Source organism: Stomoxys calcitrans, chromosome 3 (assembly GCF_963082655.1).
Source record: "Stomoxys calcitrans chromosome 3, idStoCalc2.1, whole genome shotgun sequence".
NCBI lineage: Eukaryota > Metazoa > Arthropoda > Insecta > Diptera > Muscidae > Stomoxys > Stomoxys calcitrans.
The window spans coordinates 100,607,960-100,625,421 of NC_081554.1; the positions used below are offsets into that span (position 1 = coordinate 100,607,960).

At 40.1% G+C, this 17,462-nt stretch overlaps 1 protein-coding gene and 2 long non-coding RNA genes across 3 annotated transcripts; 2 read left to right on the plus strand and 1 right to left on the minus strand.

Annotated features, from left to right (window-relative positions):
- The first annotated feature begins 2,206 nt into the window (after positions 1–2,206).
- Positions 2,207–3,349, plus strand: LOC131996403 (uncharacterized). Its single transcript, XR_009397840.1, has 2 exons — positions 2,207–2,389; positions 2,813–3,349. It is a non-coding gene; the product is annotated as an uncharacterized LOC131996403 (long non-coding RNA).
- A 7,076-nt stretch (positions 3,350–10,425) lies between these two features.
- On the plus strand, positions 10,426–11,218 carry LOC106095564 (uncharacterized). Its single transcript, XR_001222758.2, has 3 exons — positions 10,426–10,505; positions 10,666–10,996; positions 11,073–11,218. It is a non-coding gene; the product is annotated as an uncharacterized LOC106095564 (long non-coding RNA).
- Positions 11,219–11,929: 711 nt separating this feature from the next.
- LOC106095557 (DNA-directed RNA polymerase II subunit RPB11) lies at positions 11,930–14,737 on the minus strand. The gene is made up of 4 exons (XM_013262792.2): positions 14,563–14,737; positions 14,412–14,501; positions 14,175–14,349; positions 11,930–12,028 (listed from the first exon to the last, which is right to left on the minus strand). Exons 1-4 carry the CDS (start codon positions 14,613–14,615, stop codon positions 11,993–11,995), a joined length of 354 nt encoding a protein of 117 aa, XP_013118246.1. The 5' UTR covers positions 14,616–14,737; the 3' UTR covers positions 11,930–11,992.
- Between the last annotated feature and the right edge of the window lie 2,725 nt (positions 14,738–17,462).

Here is a 17,462-nt window from a genome sequence, read left to right on the forward strand (position 1 = left end):
CTGAAATCGGCTTATCGTGCGCTCCAAATACTGAAAAGTAACCACGTAAAAGAAAATCTTAGTTAGAAATTCCGTGCTACTTACATAGCACGCCCCTAAGTTGGTTCATGTTTGGTATTGTGTCCCCATCTACGCGAAAACCGGGCAATGACATCGGAAATGGGCCAACGTCCCACATGTACCAAACATGCTATCACTTGCGCAAATCTTAGTGCTATGTGTCCTGTTACGATACCGATAGCTATACTGTCCGCCTGCTTACTTCCTTTCAGTAATAGCCTTGTGTTCTTACGATCTGGATCACTCCATATGATTTTTGCCGTCCTACCGACCGTTTCGCTGTTCCACAGTGTTATATGGGCGTTCGTTGACCACGCTCTTAATTCGGCTGCGGCAACCAAGAAGGCTTCGGGTTAACCAAGTTTATTGATGGCAGTCCTCTGGCTTTCGCTACTAAATTGTCCGCTTTTTCATTCCTCCTAACTCCTCTATGGCCGGGCAATCAAACGATGTGGATCGTGCCATCCTCAGAGAAGGCGTTGATCTCCTTCTTACACTTCAAGACTGTTCGTAATCTTACCGTCCTGGTTGTTATTGCCCAGATGGCCAGTTTACTGCCAGTAAAGATGTTCACGACCGATGTACTCGCGCGAACACCACACCACCTCGCGCATTCCGTGATCGCCAGGATATCCGCCTGCAGGATCGTATATGGCCAGGCAGTCGAAAACAGATCTCAGTCCTTGGATTCTCAATGAAGACCCCAGGTCTACTCTGTCCTCTAGATTTGATCCAACTGTATAGCATGATCTTCCAGATGACAATGCCAGAGTTCCGTCTATCCAAGACTGTGCCTCAGTGTCTGGCACTCGACATCAAGTGTCATCTCAGGCATTCGATCGGAAACCTCTTCTAAACCGCGATGGTATGAGCTGCTCCTATCCTCTATCCACCTTCCCATCGTCTTAAGTCTCATAGCCGCAGTGGCTGCCTCACACTTAATCCGTATGTCAATGGGTCGGATATCTACAACAACATGTTCTCTGAACCTGTTGTATTATTCTTACGTTGCACGTTCTCTCCATTTTACCTTGTCAGATATCGAAATCGTCCTATTAAGAGAACGTGTTGTGTGAAATAGGCCCTGCTCCGTCTTTCTCGCGAACAGGCAGATTTCAGTCTTCTCTGGGTTAACTTTGAGGCCCCTGGGTCTAGCCTAGACGTATGCCATTTTCAAGACGCTTTCGTCCCTTCTGCATAGCTGATTCGATTCCTTACCTCTTAGAAGAATTATATCATGGTATGCGAAGCAGACATTTATGGTGGTCACTTATAAGAGTGGCGAGCCTTGTGCCACTTTCTTTTATTTATGTCATGAGACCCACAATTTATCCACCTGTTCCTTAGCATATGGTTTATCCATTGGCTAAGGACGCGATCCACTCGGTACTGTTCTAAGGATTGGATCAGTGTGTCGTTTCGTACATTGTTTAAAGCCCCCTCGATGTCATACATACCGCCCTTGTCTCTGCTCTCACTCCCATGTCGTCTACTAACGTTTCAGTTTGGACATTGGTTTTTGAGAGAAACTAATTCATCATAGCGGCGTCATTAACGTTTTCGACCTGTTCGCAGAAAAGCTTCCAGAAGGCACGTTATGCTGCTCTGATAATCTTATTGTATTCCTTGAGCCATGTGTAATACACTTCCGCTTTTTTACGACGTGCTTTGTTTCCCAATATTGCGAATCTCCCCGGTCATCCAGGGTTTTTCTTGGGCTGATTTCTTCTCTCGATGAAGACAACTATCTTCGAAAGACCCCACCAGTGTAGTCGTAATCCTGTTGACATTGTCCTCAATGTCTTCTATGTTTGGACAATCTAAATTGTCTTACGCAAGTCTTTTCTTCTGAGTAGTCATCCGAATTTTGTTGGTTTTCAAATTATTACGGAAGCTTATCGGATTTTGCGCCGGCCGTGCCCTTGCTATTTTAAACCTTATATAGCGATGGTTGGAGAAAGTATGCTCCATAGAGACCCTTCAATCCTAATACTCATCGATTCGATTTTCAGACAATATTGTCACATCTAAATCCTCCTCCCTATACCTATTAACAAAGGTAGCGGTGTTGTATAATTTAAATTTTTATGACAAATAACGTCGGTCCTCGACCGAGTACCAGAGTTAGCATAGAATAATTGGTAGTTGATATGGTTCAGTCCTGAAACTTAGTAAATAAGCAGTGAAATTAAAAGGAAATTAATATTTTTGGGCAAAACTGTATTTTACGGGGTAGTTCGGGGGCTCTGGTCCGTGGACATCTTAGGGGCCAAAAACCCCCACTTGGGGAAAGAAGTCCAACCTAGGCAATATGGGTATCAAATGAAAGGTTAGTACATATTGAATATCAATCAAATGTCCAAAATTGACCCGGGAAGGACCTATGGGGTCTTGAGAATGTTGACCCCTATTTGGAAAATTTACGAAATTGTTATGTTATTTTAAATAAAACTCTATCTGCCTTCCAACGTTGGAAAAATTTGTCGGCCTTTAGCCGGGTCTGAGATTTTCTCCTCCTCCATATGGCCAACAGTGGGAAATAGACAAAAGTATTTAAAATAAAACTCTATTTGTCTACCAAAGTTGGACAAATTTAACAGTCTTCGGCCGGGTTTTTTCATCTTTTTGATACCCATATTGCCTAGGTTTAAAAGGGCTCCAAATTCTCAAGACCCCCTAAGTCCTTCCCGAGTCAACCTTTTGGACCTAATCTACTTATCAATACATTTCATTTGATACCCATATTGCCTAGGTTGGACTTCTTCCGCTCAAGGGGGTTTTTGGTCCCAAAAGGACTTCCTGTGGTCATAAAATACAGTTCAGCCTATTTTGTGTTAAAATTGATCATTTGATTGTTTATTACAAATGTGTTGCTGTTTGTAGGCTTCGCCATGGTTAAAATCCCCAGACAACAATAATTCTTGATGTTAGGAGAAATGGAGGCAGACAAAATACATCACCGTGTACTTCCAAAGAATAGATAAAATGAAACTGGCGGGCAATAAAAGAAGAAAAAAAAAGCGAATCACCGATCGTCGTGCATCGCCAGGAGTGTCTACGTATTCCCATTATACAGACGGCAGCAGATACACCTATTGCAAACTAACTCGGATGTAAATTCAGTAGGCGAGTTCTTAAGTGTTGAAAAGATATTGGTTTTGGAGCAGCTAAAGAACTACTAACCATTTAGAAGAAAAGCAAACGGCGACATAAAATGATCTTTTACACGTTAATAAATAAAAAGATAGTTCAACTGCGCTTTAAATTAATAAAGTGTTTATTGATGGTACTTCACAATTTCTAGCATTATTTGTGGTAATTTAATTATTTGCTTACACATTTTCTTGCTGCGGAACTGCCAAAACACTATTACCGGCATCAATTGACAAAAGTTGCCATACATAATACAAATTTTTATTTTGGTTACGTTGTCGTAAAACCACTCAACTGAACGTTGGTTGCTATCCATAATCGACCCATTAGTCTTCCGAATCTTGAGAAATTCGGTGCTGGTTGCATCGTTGGGCCCCTGTTTGTTAGTTTGTGTTGAGTCTCTCGTCCCTGCACAGCAGTAAATGTTATTTGCTAATTTGTCCATGACCATTCCAGTAAGGCACAGGGGCACACTTGTCACATATCAGTGAGAAGTGTGCCCCCTATACAAGTTTAAATTCAATGGTAAGTGGCCTCCTTTTTATAGCCGAGTCCGAACCGCGTGCCATAATGCGACACTCCTTTGGGGAGATATTTTTACATGTCATAGTACTTCACAAATGTCGTCAGTATAAAGAGGGGTTGTTCTCGCCAGGACTAAAACCCAGTCGTTCAGAATCATACGCGGACATGCTTACCTCTGCGCTTCTGTGGCGTCCTGCAAGTAGTCCAGCTGCCATTGTCCATTTATTTATTTATGTGAAATGAGAGAAGAAAGGTATTCTCATACCACACACTCATACTTCTTTACTTTATATCAATTCCTACAATACAAAAAGTACTAATAAACTTCTCATATAAACGAGTCGTGTTGTATTGAGCCGGACGAAAGGAATTGGTAAGAAAAGTCCTAAACAAATCATAATGCGAGGAGGCTCCAACTGGATTCTCCCCCATTTTGTAATTGTGGGTGCCAAGCCACAGATATATACAAGGGAATTATAGAGCACATGAACTATTAAGACATGGAATTAAGTTACATATTCCCGGAGAACAGGCAAACTTCTAGCGACAGCATCTCCGCATATGCCGCTGTACACCTGGGTTCGAATCCTGCCGAGAACATCCGAAAGAATTTTCTGTGGTGGTTATCTCCTCATAGTGCTAGTAACATTTGTATGGTACTGTGCCATTTGAAAATAAGGTATGACAGGCTTGTGAAAACTCCTCCCCAAAGAGGTATCGCAATGCGGCACCCATTCGGACTTGGCTATAAAAAGGAGGTATCTTATCATTAAGCTTAAATCAGACAGCACTAATTGTTATGTTAGAAGTTGGCCCCCTGTTCCTTAATAGATTGTTTAAGAGAAAATTTGCCAGTTTGAACCGCATGGCATTTCCGACTACCTACTCTCCTAAAATACTTGGTATTCCATTCGGCAAACTCCGAAGATTGGGAAGTTTACAAGTCGCTTGTCGGCGGACAGACAAACCTTGTTGTGGGTTTTTTCGGGCTTGTATATAATTTTGGGAGATAACTCGCTTTTTAATCCATCGCATCAGCTCGTCTTTGAATTGATTTATTTGGAATGTCTAACTGTAAATCAGTTTTGACCAATTTTGCAGTAGTGAGATGTTAATGATCTAGGAATATTATTGGCTAGTTCCTTGAACACTTTAGAAAAACTGGCTCACGAATGAACACCGTCGACTATTCATATGAATAATATGTCAAAACCTTTCAATTACGCTCTACTATATTAAATAAGAAGTATAACGGCTCTTCTAGTTGATAAAAATTACAAACTCCTTAAGAAAGTAAATAACTTCATATGTGTCCAAACACAGAAAATTAGAAATTATAGATTATAGGTTGTTATTGTTGTAGCAGTTTATTATGTTCTATCTTTCGTCTGCTTGGTTCTGTGGAGTGTCAAGACCAAGGAACTCAGCGACTAAGATGGGGTGCGTCCAGAGGTATCTGGGTCTGAGTCGAGTGGGTCTGGCCAGGCAGTTAAACATATGACTGGTATCGTGCGGTCCCTGGTTACAATCGGGACATACATCTTGCACGTCGGCATCAATCCTTGCTCTGTAGGAGTTGAGGCGGCTGCATCTGCCGGAACGTAATTGAGCCAGAACTACTCTGGTTTGCGGGGGAAGGTCAACTTCACTTCAGGTGCAATGGAGGCGATCGTTCTCCAAGGACTACATTCACCCGGTAGCCAATTACCGCATCTGCTACCGTGTCAGCATGAATGTTGTCTAGACCTGCTTGATATGCCGCTTGATCTAGAGGTTCTCTCTTGTCGCGCTGAACCTCACGCTCTAGATCATGTAGATCTACCTTAAGGCTTCTGGGCGGTGGATATCTATCCACAAAATGATGATTTGGATGGTCTCTGCGATAACAGCCCAAAAGGTATTGCTTACACAGCATGTAGTTATGTCTTCGCTAGTAGGATCTTTGTCTCCTGATGGAAGTGGTCCACATGAGAACTGAGGAGACAGCCCGTCGCAGTTCGGAGGGCGGCATTCTGACAGATCGGAATATTATTCCACTGCTTGTCACAAAGTTGACGAGACCACACTGGCGCTGAATAACTTACCACAGACCGGCCATTTGCTTTGTACGTGGTCAACAAGGTTTCTTTGTCTGCACCCCAAGTGCTGCCAGCAAGTGACTTGAGGACCTTGTTTCTACTTTTGACTTTATCGCAGATTGCTGCGGCATGTGGGGAGAATGTGTAAGAGCTGTCAAATGTGACGCCAAGTATTTTTGGACACTTGATGGTCGGAATCATCTCTCATCGACCATCACAGTCAGCTCAGTATTCACCTCACGCGTATTTGTAGTGAACAATGTGACTGAAGATTTGCTGGCGGATATCTTCAGATTTCGTGCAGCGAAATATGAGGCAAGTTTGTTGAGGTAGACGTTCAACCTATCGCAGATGTCATCAATGGGTGGGATCCTGATGCCATGGTCGTGGAGGAGGAGATATCACACCACCTTGGGGAACTCCCTGTTTGATTCTACGGTGCTTCGACTTCTTATCCCTAAATTCCACAAATGACTGGCGACCATACAGATAATTCGCGACCCAGCGTTTCAGGCCTGGCTGGAGGGACGTGTTGGCGATGTCCTCAAATAATTTGGCACGGCTGACCGTGTCGAATGCCTTCGACAGGTCCAGTGCCACGAGGACAGTCCTATCACATGGCCTGGGCTGATTGAAGCCATGGCAAATGTGTGCGGTGATGGCATGCAAAGCTGTTGTTGTGCTGTGCAGTCTTCGAAATCCATGTTGATGCTCAGCGAATGGAAATTCTCGGCTCGGGAGGACTAATGCCTCAAGCGTCTTTGCAACTGGTGAGACATCGGGAACTATAAGAGTGTTCAAAGACAGGTTGAGGACAGTGGTAAGGTACTCCAGGTTAATCCAGATTCTTCAACATCATGTAGAGATTCCGTCGGGGTCCAACGCCTTAGATGATTTGGCGCCACGGATGACATTCGTAACTTTGCCCACGGTAAATTGTGATGGCTGTTCATCGGCTCGGAGACCACGAATACGGCGAATGGCTCTCCTCCTTGCCCTGTATCTCTCGAGATGCACAATAAATTGACGTTATACACTGAGTGTATAGCAGTGCGTTATACACTGAGGCGGCAGCACCGCCGATGAAGAACTCCAACGGGTCAATTCGGTACGTACAGCCGGCTACCATGGGATCTTCTAAGTGGCACCATTCTGCGGCACGTCGTTCGGACTCGGCAGCTTAAACTACTACAAGAACCGAACTGATCACTCTAGCAGAAATAGAGCCAGACAAAAATGGTTCAATATATTATAATATTATTATTTTTTTAGATAAAAGATATCAAAGTAGTAGTGGTTCCGTAGAAAGGGCCGCATTCGGATAATGTGAAGCTGTAAATAAATGCAGCCTTTTTAGCTATTTCTAACATAATATGTGCAAATAAAGCCTCTAAAAAATTTCCAAAAAATTTAAAAGGGTTTGTTGAATCCTCCATTTTAAAGTTGAGAAAATGTGCCTAAATTTGATGTTTTTATAGTAAAATAAATGTGAAAAACCCCACAGCAAGACGAAAGTATGCCTTCATCTCCACAAAGAGATATCACACTGGGCTATATCTGTGTGTTGCTATCTTTGGCTTTCCGTTTTCCATTTGCATCTCCGATCATTGAGCTCGTCTCGAAAGAGAAACAAACAGAAATTTTGCAAGCAATCTAAATTCGAACATCAGTTTAAACATCTTTTCACAAATGCCTTCGCAAATCACAAAATACTAGGTCAGCCTCAGTAAAAATAATTTTATAAGTCGAATATCTCCGTAACAGTTAGATATATTTGGCACGAATTATAATGCTTTTTATAGGCCTTGAGGAACACTTTCCAAAAATAAAAAATTTTGGAAATTGGATTATGAGTGAACATTCCAAATATTGACTTTCACAGTGCAAGTAAAAATTTGTAGGTGATGGCCTTAATTGAGGGTCCGCAAATAGGGCCCAAGCCTTCTAGGGCGCCAAAAATTTTGCATATCATCTAACAAATACCTTTTCCCTATTCGTTTCAAATTTCATATATATATCTCTATTCGTTCAAAAATGGTACACTGATTTTTCCATCTTTTTAGTCTTCCTAATGCGTAATTTGTCATGAATGTATAGCAAAATCACCGAGGTGTCCACATTGGGTAGCCGAAAACGTGAAAACACAAAAATTCAAATTGAAATGATCATAAAATCAAAACCAATAAAGATATCGTTTTAATTTATACATTGGTTTGTACAAAAAATGAGTATAAATTTTACCCACACTCCTTGACAGAAATATGCAAAATCCCCATACTGGGGAAATATGTTAGCAGAAATGGTATTTTTTAACGACCACTTGGGGCAATGAAAGTCTGTTATAAAGTTGGGGGTCTCAGCTTTGCGTTTTAAGAACTCGAAGTTTTTCCCAGTTTTTTTTTTTTTTTTTGTAAAAAATACCGATATTGTACTTCGCATATCTTCAATACAATACAATATATATTTAAAACGCATCTATATTAAGTCCTCTTTGCAGTACAGTAAACTAAATTTAAAGTATTAGGTAAAATTTTCTTTATAAAGACGAAACAATGAAATTACCTTTTTCGACAAAAAATTCCATTAATGACTTTGTCACATTTTTTGATTTGTAACTCGCATAACTTTTGACTGAAAAATCGGAAAATAGTAAATTTTATCAGCTTTCCAAATCAGTTAACTTAAAATCGGTGCAGAAATGCCTTCACAAACAACAAAAATAAGGGACCAGTCTCTGCGAAAACTTCAAAACAAAAACGTGTTAGTCGAATGTTTTGGACACTATAAAAGATATCCTGCATATATTAGCATGTTTTTTGAGCACTTTGCAGCAAATCAAAAATTTTGAAAACCGGACTATAAATGCGGCGGAACAAAATTTTGTAGGCCTGTAGGCGCTCTAGGGCCCGCACATAAGCAAGTTAACACCTCAGCAATAGCCATGTAAAATTGCATGAAGATATCTTTATCCATTTAAAGGCAGCTGACTTATTTCCATTTATTTTTTCCCATCCCACTATGTGCCGTTCGGACTCTCCTTTAACATGTCGGAAAACACTCATTGATATTTAAAAATGTTTCCCTGTTCCTTAATGGAATGTGCATGGGCAAGTTTACACTTGCATTATCTACCCCCAATTAAATTTTAAAATTTCGGATTTGCTAGAGCAAAACGCAAATTGGGTCCAATGGCAGCATGAAAAAGTCCAAAAAAGGGAAAATACGCCTTAGAGTTTTGTTACTGTTTTACATACATCTGTTTGGGGCCTGTTTTCATTTTAATATTAGGGTGTTATTTATTGGAGCCAAACTTCATACCACCGTTAAACAATTCCGAAAATATCACCCTATCTTGGGGAAATTGCTGTTTACTCTTCTGGCTTCGAAATCTTATCTAAACGACACAAATAATTCGTGAACCAACATTTTAGGCCAGGTTGGAGGAATGTGTTTTCAAGTTCCTCAAAATGCATTGCATGGGTGACCGTATCGGCAATGGCCATATTATCATCACTGATTGATGATATGGCCATTGCCGAGAAGCGGTCTGTTCTCAATGAGATGGGGGTTGTCAGGAAACTGGACTGGACTGGACTGGACTGTGAAAGTCATGCCTTTCTGTTTGTTACCTAGGACAGAATGTTATATCTCGTGGTATGCATTAGTCTCATAGTACCGAGCGATTATAACCGGATAGGTGACTGAGGTTAGGTTAGAAAGACCAAGCTTAGCTCAGTGAGGTTAGGCTAGAAAGACTAAGATTAGCTCAGTGAAGAGAAGAGAAGAGGTGTTCACCCATAATCGAACCCCCTTTGACCATCTCTACAGAAATCCTCATTTCCCGAGCCCATCACCATGTCAGTGACCTGATGTTGCAGTGGCCGGTTAAGGCTCCCGATCTAAGAACACGCTTCCCCAGCTAGACAACAATCGACGCCCTTGTTCCGGAGAACTTCGGCCATCGTCTCAAACTGTCATTACAAAAGGGGTTTCACCATCGCCGTTGCACTCCCAGAGTCCATCCGCGACCCAAACTTGGCCAGCACGTCAGTGGGTTCGTTCCCCGTCACCACTTGATGGTCCGGAACTCAGCATAACTTATAGCAGCCCCTTAACGTCGGAGAAGCTCCTTACATGTCCCGAACTGCACGTGAACTGCAGCCAGGGCTTTCTGCCCCGCCTGACTGTCTGACTGGAGAGAGCCGTCGCTCCTGGCTCAGGATCACAACCAAGGGCCTGAGAATCGCAAAATCTCTGCTTGAAAGACACTGCAGCCATGCAGAAGTCCGTGTGACTCCTTATTCCTAGGAATTCAACAATGACCTCTGCGCGGTGCAAAGTCGACTTTCGACTAATTGATTAGTCGACTTTTTGTGTAAAAAAGTCGAAGTCTGCTTTCACTGTTTAAAAAGACGAATAATCGATTTTGAAGACGAATAGTCGAAAAGAAAACTGCACAGAGATACAAGTTTTGCTTTGCCTTTGCTGCTGCTAGGTTTGTGATGCGGTGCAAAAATAGAGTTTGTTAAAAAAGAATTGTTTCCAATTTTTCGGAGGTGCATTGGAGCACTTTATTCTCAAATGCTTCGATTCATTGCTCTTTGGTTTATTTTGTTGCCATAAATATATTTTTGAAATTGAATTCTTATATAAAAGTTTAAACGTTATTTAAACGGAAGGCAAAACTTGGTAATATCATTACATGGTTGAATCGATTTGATGAACTTCCTGGGCTGCATAGAACTACATCTTCTCAATGCCCCCGTGTAGACTGGACTCCAGATTTGAAATCTTCAGCTCCTAAAAAGCCTATTTAATGACCTATTTTACTTTCCATATTTTGATATAGCTTCCATATAGGTCAACCTCCAGTGTAATTATCTTAAGCCTATCGAATATGGTCCATATCGGTCAAACCTTAAATGTTGGTGCCATACTAACGTACCCCTAAATTTCAGTATTTTTTCTCTAAACCCCACATTTTTGTACCCACAATTTGTCTAAAATTTGGCATTCGACATTTTCTCGACATTGCAAAAGTATATTCCAAGTCTTGGACGAATCGACCAATAGCTCCCATGTAAGAGTGCATTCAACAAATACAGATTTTTGCACAGATTTGGAAATGTTCTATACATCGTTGGAAAGGTATTACCTTCATACTAAGCTTTATTGCGCAGGTAAGGCGGTCTTTTTATGCTTAATAATGTTAACAACAACAAAATTTGGAAAACCCGAATTTTTTGAAAATTCCAGATACATAATTCGGATAGAACAAAGATATTTTTGTGTTTCTTTTTGGGTTTTATAGAGGAAGTGATAGAGAATACAAATTTGTTAATATGTGCAATGAAATATGATGTCCTACTTGGGTTTAAACATTCAAAATAACACTAGTTAAAAGTCGGTTTTGATACATAAACTATTTAAGCTTTAATTCAAATGTAAAAAGTGGGAAAATAAACGGAAAGTGGAAACTTTTGAAATTTCGTAAAAAAAATTGGCCATATTGGCCATGGCAGCCGGTTGTACCTACAGGAGTGACCCAACCAAGTCCTTCATCGGCAATGGCGGCCGCCTCAGTATACAACACAACAACGACAAGGACCGTTCCCTGAACTCGCCTTACTTCCTGCTTTTCGTGAACAGCGCCAGCTTTATTTTCCTGGGTTAAGCCAAGCTGATTGGCTCTCGCCCATCTCGACAGCTTCTGAGAGTAGAAAGAAAGCGACCACCACTCAAAGTGACTGTCCCACCCAAATAGGCAACCGCTTTCACTCGTTTCTCCTCGAAGGACGTGAAAATCCTATTAATAACAAAGGTGACTAATGTCTGGCTTATAAGTTGGAGCACAACTATCAATCAGCATAGCTGTAATTCGACAGTACTAGACTTGACCACTGAATGGAGAATCAAGAAAACTAGTCCCCATCTCTTCTTTGTTTCGGATCCTTGCGCAACACATTGTAATCGTGACATATATATGCAAGCTGCATGTTGATAATAACTTCCACTACCGCATCGACTTTGTCTCGGAGACCATTGTAATTAAATTCCAAAAGGATGCTTTCCCCAGCACATGAAGGTTCATATTGGAATGGAAACGCATCAGCTATGCTTAAAGTATACTTTTTATTAAAAAAAAAAAAAACTATTAAAAAATATAATCCGTAGAACTAATCTCCACCATCCTTTTTTTCCTTAATAGCATCCTGCAAAAAATAAAAAAAATACATTAAAAACAAGTATATGTATGTATGATACCTAACACGAAAGTGGGTGTAATAACTTGGAATTCAATCCGATTAAAGAATTATTTAGACATACAATAAGTAATTAAAAATAGGTACTTAATTTATTAAAATTCGTTTTTTGAATAATATGTAAATAGTGATGGAGTCCTCATGGACAGAGGTTGCCGCCTCAGTGTACGTGTTCGTCCTTTTTTCGTCATGGGAGAGGCACATCCCGAAGTGCCTTCTCCGCACGCTTCTAGTCAGTGCCGCGATTGAAAGGAACCCCGGACCTAGGTCCTGTTCGGTTTGCAAGATCCGCCTACATCATCAGTCTGTGAGGTGTAACCGGTGCAGGTAGTGGGTATATTTCGGATACTGCTCTGGCCTTACTTCACTACGGGAGTATAGACACACTGAATATGTGCAAGGTGCTGTGCGTCGGCTGGATCACTTGGAGCAATGTAACTTAGGCACTAACTAAGTCACTCTCGAACCCCGGTAGACGGGATGACAGGGCCTCAGTCACTTTTGGCAAAGTAGCCGTGACTGATCCGAAGAGATGGGCCAGGTTGTTCAATTAATTGTGCATCCCGAGAGGCATCTCCTCCAGGGCAAGGAGGAGAGTCATTCGCCATATCCGTGGTCTCCGAACCGATGGACAGCCATCACAATTTACCGTGGGCGAAGTTACGAGACATCATTAACGCAGCAGCCGCTCACTTTATACCAGCCAGTTGAATACCCCAAGTGCAACCTGAGAGTGACAGGGCATGGAGGAGATCCATTCGCCGTATCCGTGGTCTCCTAGCCGATGGACAGCCATCACAATTTACCGTGGGCAAAGTTACGAATGTCATCCGTGGCGCCAAATCATCTAAGGCGTTGGGCCCCGACGGAATCTCTACATTGATGTTGAAGAATCTTGATTTACCTTTGAATATTTGAATACCTTACTACTGTCCTCAACTTGTCTTTGAACGCTCTTATAGTTCCCGATGAGTGGAAAATGGGTAGAGTGATCCCGCTACTAAAGCTTGGAAAGGACCCGAGTTTGGGGAAGTCGTACGACCGATCTCCCTTCTCTCACCAGTAGCACAGACGCTAGAAACCTATCGAAGCATTCGACACGCATGCTAAACTATTTAAGGACATCGCCTACACGTCCCTCCAGCCAGGCCTGAAACGCTGGGTCGCGAATTATCGTGTGATCGCCAGTCATTTGTGAAATTAGTTTAAGCACCGTAGAGTGAAACAGGGAGTTTCCCAAGGCGGGGTGATATCTCCGGCACGGTTTAACATATACCTATCCTCCATTTGGGTTGTCTCCTCCTCCATCAGGAGACAGTTATGTCCGAAGACATAACTACATGCTGTCTAAGCAATACCTTTCGGGCTGTTATCGCAAAGACCATACAAATCATCATCTTATGGATATATATCTACCGCCCAGAAGCCTTAAGGTAGATCTACATGATCCAGAGCGTGAGGTTCAGCGCTACAAGAGAGAACCTCTAGATCAAGCGGCATATCAAGCAGGTCTAGAGAACATTCATGCAGACACGGTAGCAGATGCGGTAAATAGCTACCGGGTGAATGTAGTCCTTAAAGACGACCGCCTCCCATTGCACCTGAAGTGAAATTGACCTCCCCCGGCAAACCAGAGTAGTTCTGGCTCAATTACGTTCCGGCAGATACAGCCGTCTCAACTCCTACAGAGCAAGGATGGATGCCGACGTGCAAGATGAATGTCCCGATTGTGACCAGGGACCACAAGATAGACGTCACCTGTTTAACTGCCCAACTATACCCACTTGACTCAGACCCAGATACCTCTGGACGCACCCCATCTTAGTCGTAGTTCCTGGATCTGGAAACTCAACAGAACAAAGCATGCGAAGGATAGAACACAACACACTGCTACATCAATAATAACAAAAACAGCAACATATTAGATTAAAAAGGAGACCTGCACTGCGTACAAACAAATTTTGGGTCAGGACATCCAAATGAATATGCAGATAAGCGAATATTACATTTCTTTTTCTCTCACTGGGTACTGCATACAAGTCACAACAGTGGGGTAGGATATAAAAAGCAAGAAATCGGATGTATTTAATTTTACCTTAAATCTTTCTTCGAACAAAGAAAGTTCAGCCAAGAGATCTGTAATAGCATTCATAAAAGCTTCTTGTGGTGAATAGTCAGCCGTAGTTTGGATGCGAATAACGAATTTATGCTCCAAGGGATGTGGCACTTTGTAGCCCGCAAATAATACATTAGGATCCTTAAGCAATTGGCTGGAAAGGATAATACCTAATAATAACTAATTAAATATCTAACATATTTCTTGTCAGCATACTTCCTTATCAAATTTCCAAGAGTATGATCTTCTTTGTTGACAGTGAATATGGCGGCATTGGTAACTTTCGTATCCAATTCTTTGATTATCCTAGTCAGGAAAAAAATCTCCACATTAGAACACATAAAAGACATTTCCAATGCAAACTTACTTTTTTTCGCCCTCGTACAATAAAAACGATTCGAATGTCGGTGGGGCATTCATTTTCTAAGTTTTTAACCTTTTTTTTGCTATTCACGGAACCAACAAACAACCCAATGAATGAATGTAAATGCCGCAATCGAGAAAGAGTGGGTTAGTTGGACTAGCAGGCTAATAATCGACTCAATGTTTACATATCGCACCTAACCAATGCGTTCGTCGGGAATTGCCATAAAATTATTAATGGCCGTTTATATTTGACGATATTTTGGACAATAAATCGGTATAGTACATAACCATGTAAAACCATGGTTTAAAGTAACCAAATAAAACCATGGTTTAAAGTAACCAAATAAAACCATGGTTTAAAGTAACCAAATAAAACCATGTTTAAAGTACGTTCATATTGGCCACTAAATCCAGATTTATGACTTTTTCGAGATTTAACTGTATATTTCTGCAAGTTCTACCATACAAAATTAAATCCCAATTGTGCGATTTTATAGATGAATAATCGATAAAAGTACCAAAATATGCACCTGTATGGTTGTGTGCGATATGCACATTCATGAATACCCAAATGGTCTTCATGACATGCTTGTGCATGTCATTTAAATCACCAAAAACGCTGTGTAAACAGACAGGATTTGTTTTTGGATTTAGTTATCCATCCAGATCACAAAAATTTCAGTGTAAAAATGGTTTTCACTAGAGCCTAAAACTACTTGATTTGAGATAATCTGCTAATTCCGTTTATATTACGATTCAAGTGATTTGCATTTGTCAACAGGGATGTTTTTGACAACATTTTTATAGTGATCTGTTTTTTTTTTTGTGTTTAGCATGTATATTTATACATTTTTATTTTATTTATTAATTTCAATATAATACAAAAAGCCATACTGCTAAATAACTGTACTGCAAGGCAAGCTATCTGAGTAAAAGTATCTATACGATATAAAAACAGTAAAAATAATATCTAAATAAAAAATTATAAGTTGCAAAATTGACCCCCAGCCGTAACACACAAACAATATATTTATGAACAAACATGAAGTATCATTGCTAAAAGAAATTAACTAGGTCAGTGTTGATAGTAAGCGATAAAAAAGATGTAATGAGAGTCGGTCTAATTGACTTAAAAGCATGTTGTGGTCAGCAATTAAATTAGTGTAACGATTTTTTTTTTAATGTGACTTTAAAATTTTATAATTTCAATAAGAAATTGTCAGATGTTGAGAAAAAGTGCAGCCCAAAACTACGAAGGAGATTTGCTGCAAATCTCCTCAAATAAGATTTCTAAAATCTCGTCGCAAGTCAAGGTGGATTTATAAAGGTGGTCTCACGCGAACAGCTGTTAACAGTCGCCCAGGTTTGACAGTATTAAGATGTCAGATTTTTGTTTTCATTCTCATTGTTTTCATCTTCTTTCTCGCATAATTTCTGCTCATGTACGCACATGTATGTATATAGACACGCACACGCAAGTTGTGTGTTGGCAAAACGTCGATCAGCTTGATGGCGGATTGCCCCGTATGATTTGTGGTTGTTGTACAAGTGAGACCACCTTCAATTGTTTCGCTTTGATTTCCACTCTATAAAGAATTTAAAGGGTGTGCCAATCGGTAGCAATCGCCTATGGTGAGATGTAAAAATGACATAGGGGAGTTTTTTTACACTGGTGAGAAAAAATTTACATTTTGCTGTGCCAAACGGTAACTTTCTCACTATACAAATTTTTGCAAAACTGTATTTTACGGGGTAGTTCACAAAAAAATTTAATTGTTTGCGTACACCCTAAATTTGACTCAAGGAACTCGAATAGAAAGTCCGTTTTTGGGGCTCGGGCCCGTACTACCCCGTAAAATACAGTTCAGACGCTTAAAAACAATTGTTTAGTAAACTTGCAATAAGAACAATGAAATGCTTGCGCATGGTTTATAGATAAAGGTCTCTTTGGATTAATGATTTTATTGTACCAAGATTTTATTAACATGTAAAATCAAATGATTGCAGATGCCGACGCCTTCCAACAAATATAGAGGTTGCAAACGTCTCAAATAAAAACATTTTTTTGCCAGTTTCTTTCAACAATGTGGCATTTATCATCTATTTTCAAATGACAATATTTTTTATTTAATAAAATCATCAATTAATCATAAACAAATAAATATGTTTGTGTAAGCAGCTACATGGAACTCTGCTTTATAACCACCAAAATTTGCTTTGCTTCTGTCAGAAATCTTAATAGCCCCTGGGCTATCCAAAATTATTCACTACACTTAACGTCATATTTTTACAACCCCTACAACTTTGCTAGCAATCGGCACACAGCCTTAGTATCAAAAATTAAATTGTTTTCATAGATTTTTTTCACTATTTTTTTACATGGAGTTTCATTATGAAAACTAAAGTTAATACCCACCTTAAGGGTTGGTATTCTATTCTGTTTTTTTATTTTCATACCAAAAGACGTTTTTTATCTGCACTGGTGGTTTTATTATTTTTTCGCAAATAAATAACAAAAAAGAAAAGAAACGAACCATTGAAACCAATAAAATAAAAATGATGCCGACAAAGATGTAAAGCGTTGCAACTAAAATTGTTTTTTTTTGCACTTTTTCCTCTCTATAAACAGATTACAACTTTTTCGCCTGTATTCAGCATTCCGCCTGAAAAGCTGAACAGAATACTCAGCTTAAAACAAAAATATCGTGATAAGCTGTAGGCCATAATTGTGTACTATTAAAATACAAAGAGCAAAACTCCAAAACATGTTTGTAAACTTTTTTTAACAACCTTTACAACTTCTTTTTGTTTATTTTTCCATTTCATGTTCTATTTTGCAAAAATATTAGTCAAATGTTTAGCCAAAATGCAATCAGCTGTTTAAGAAAATTCGAAATTCTC

Coding starts and splice junctions, on each gene's coding strand:
- LOC106095557 (XM_013262792.2), bottom strand. CDS start 14,615: ATGAATGCCCCACCGACATTCGAATCGTTTTTATTGTACGAGGGCGAA. Junction 14,502..14,562: donor TTGTACGAGGGCGAAAAAAA/GTAAGTTTGCAT, acceptor TTTCCTGACTAG/GATAATCAAAGAATTGGATA. Junction 12,029..14,174: donor TGTTCGAAGAAAGATTTAAG/GTAAAATTAAAT, acceptor TATTTTTTGCAG/GATGCTATTAAGGAAAAAAA.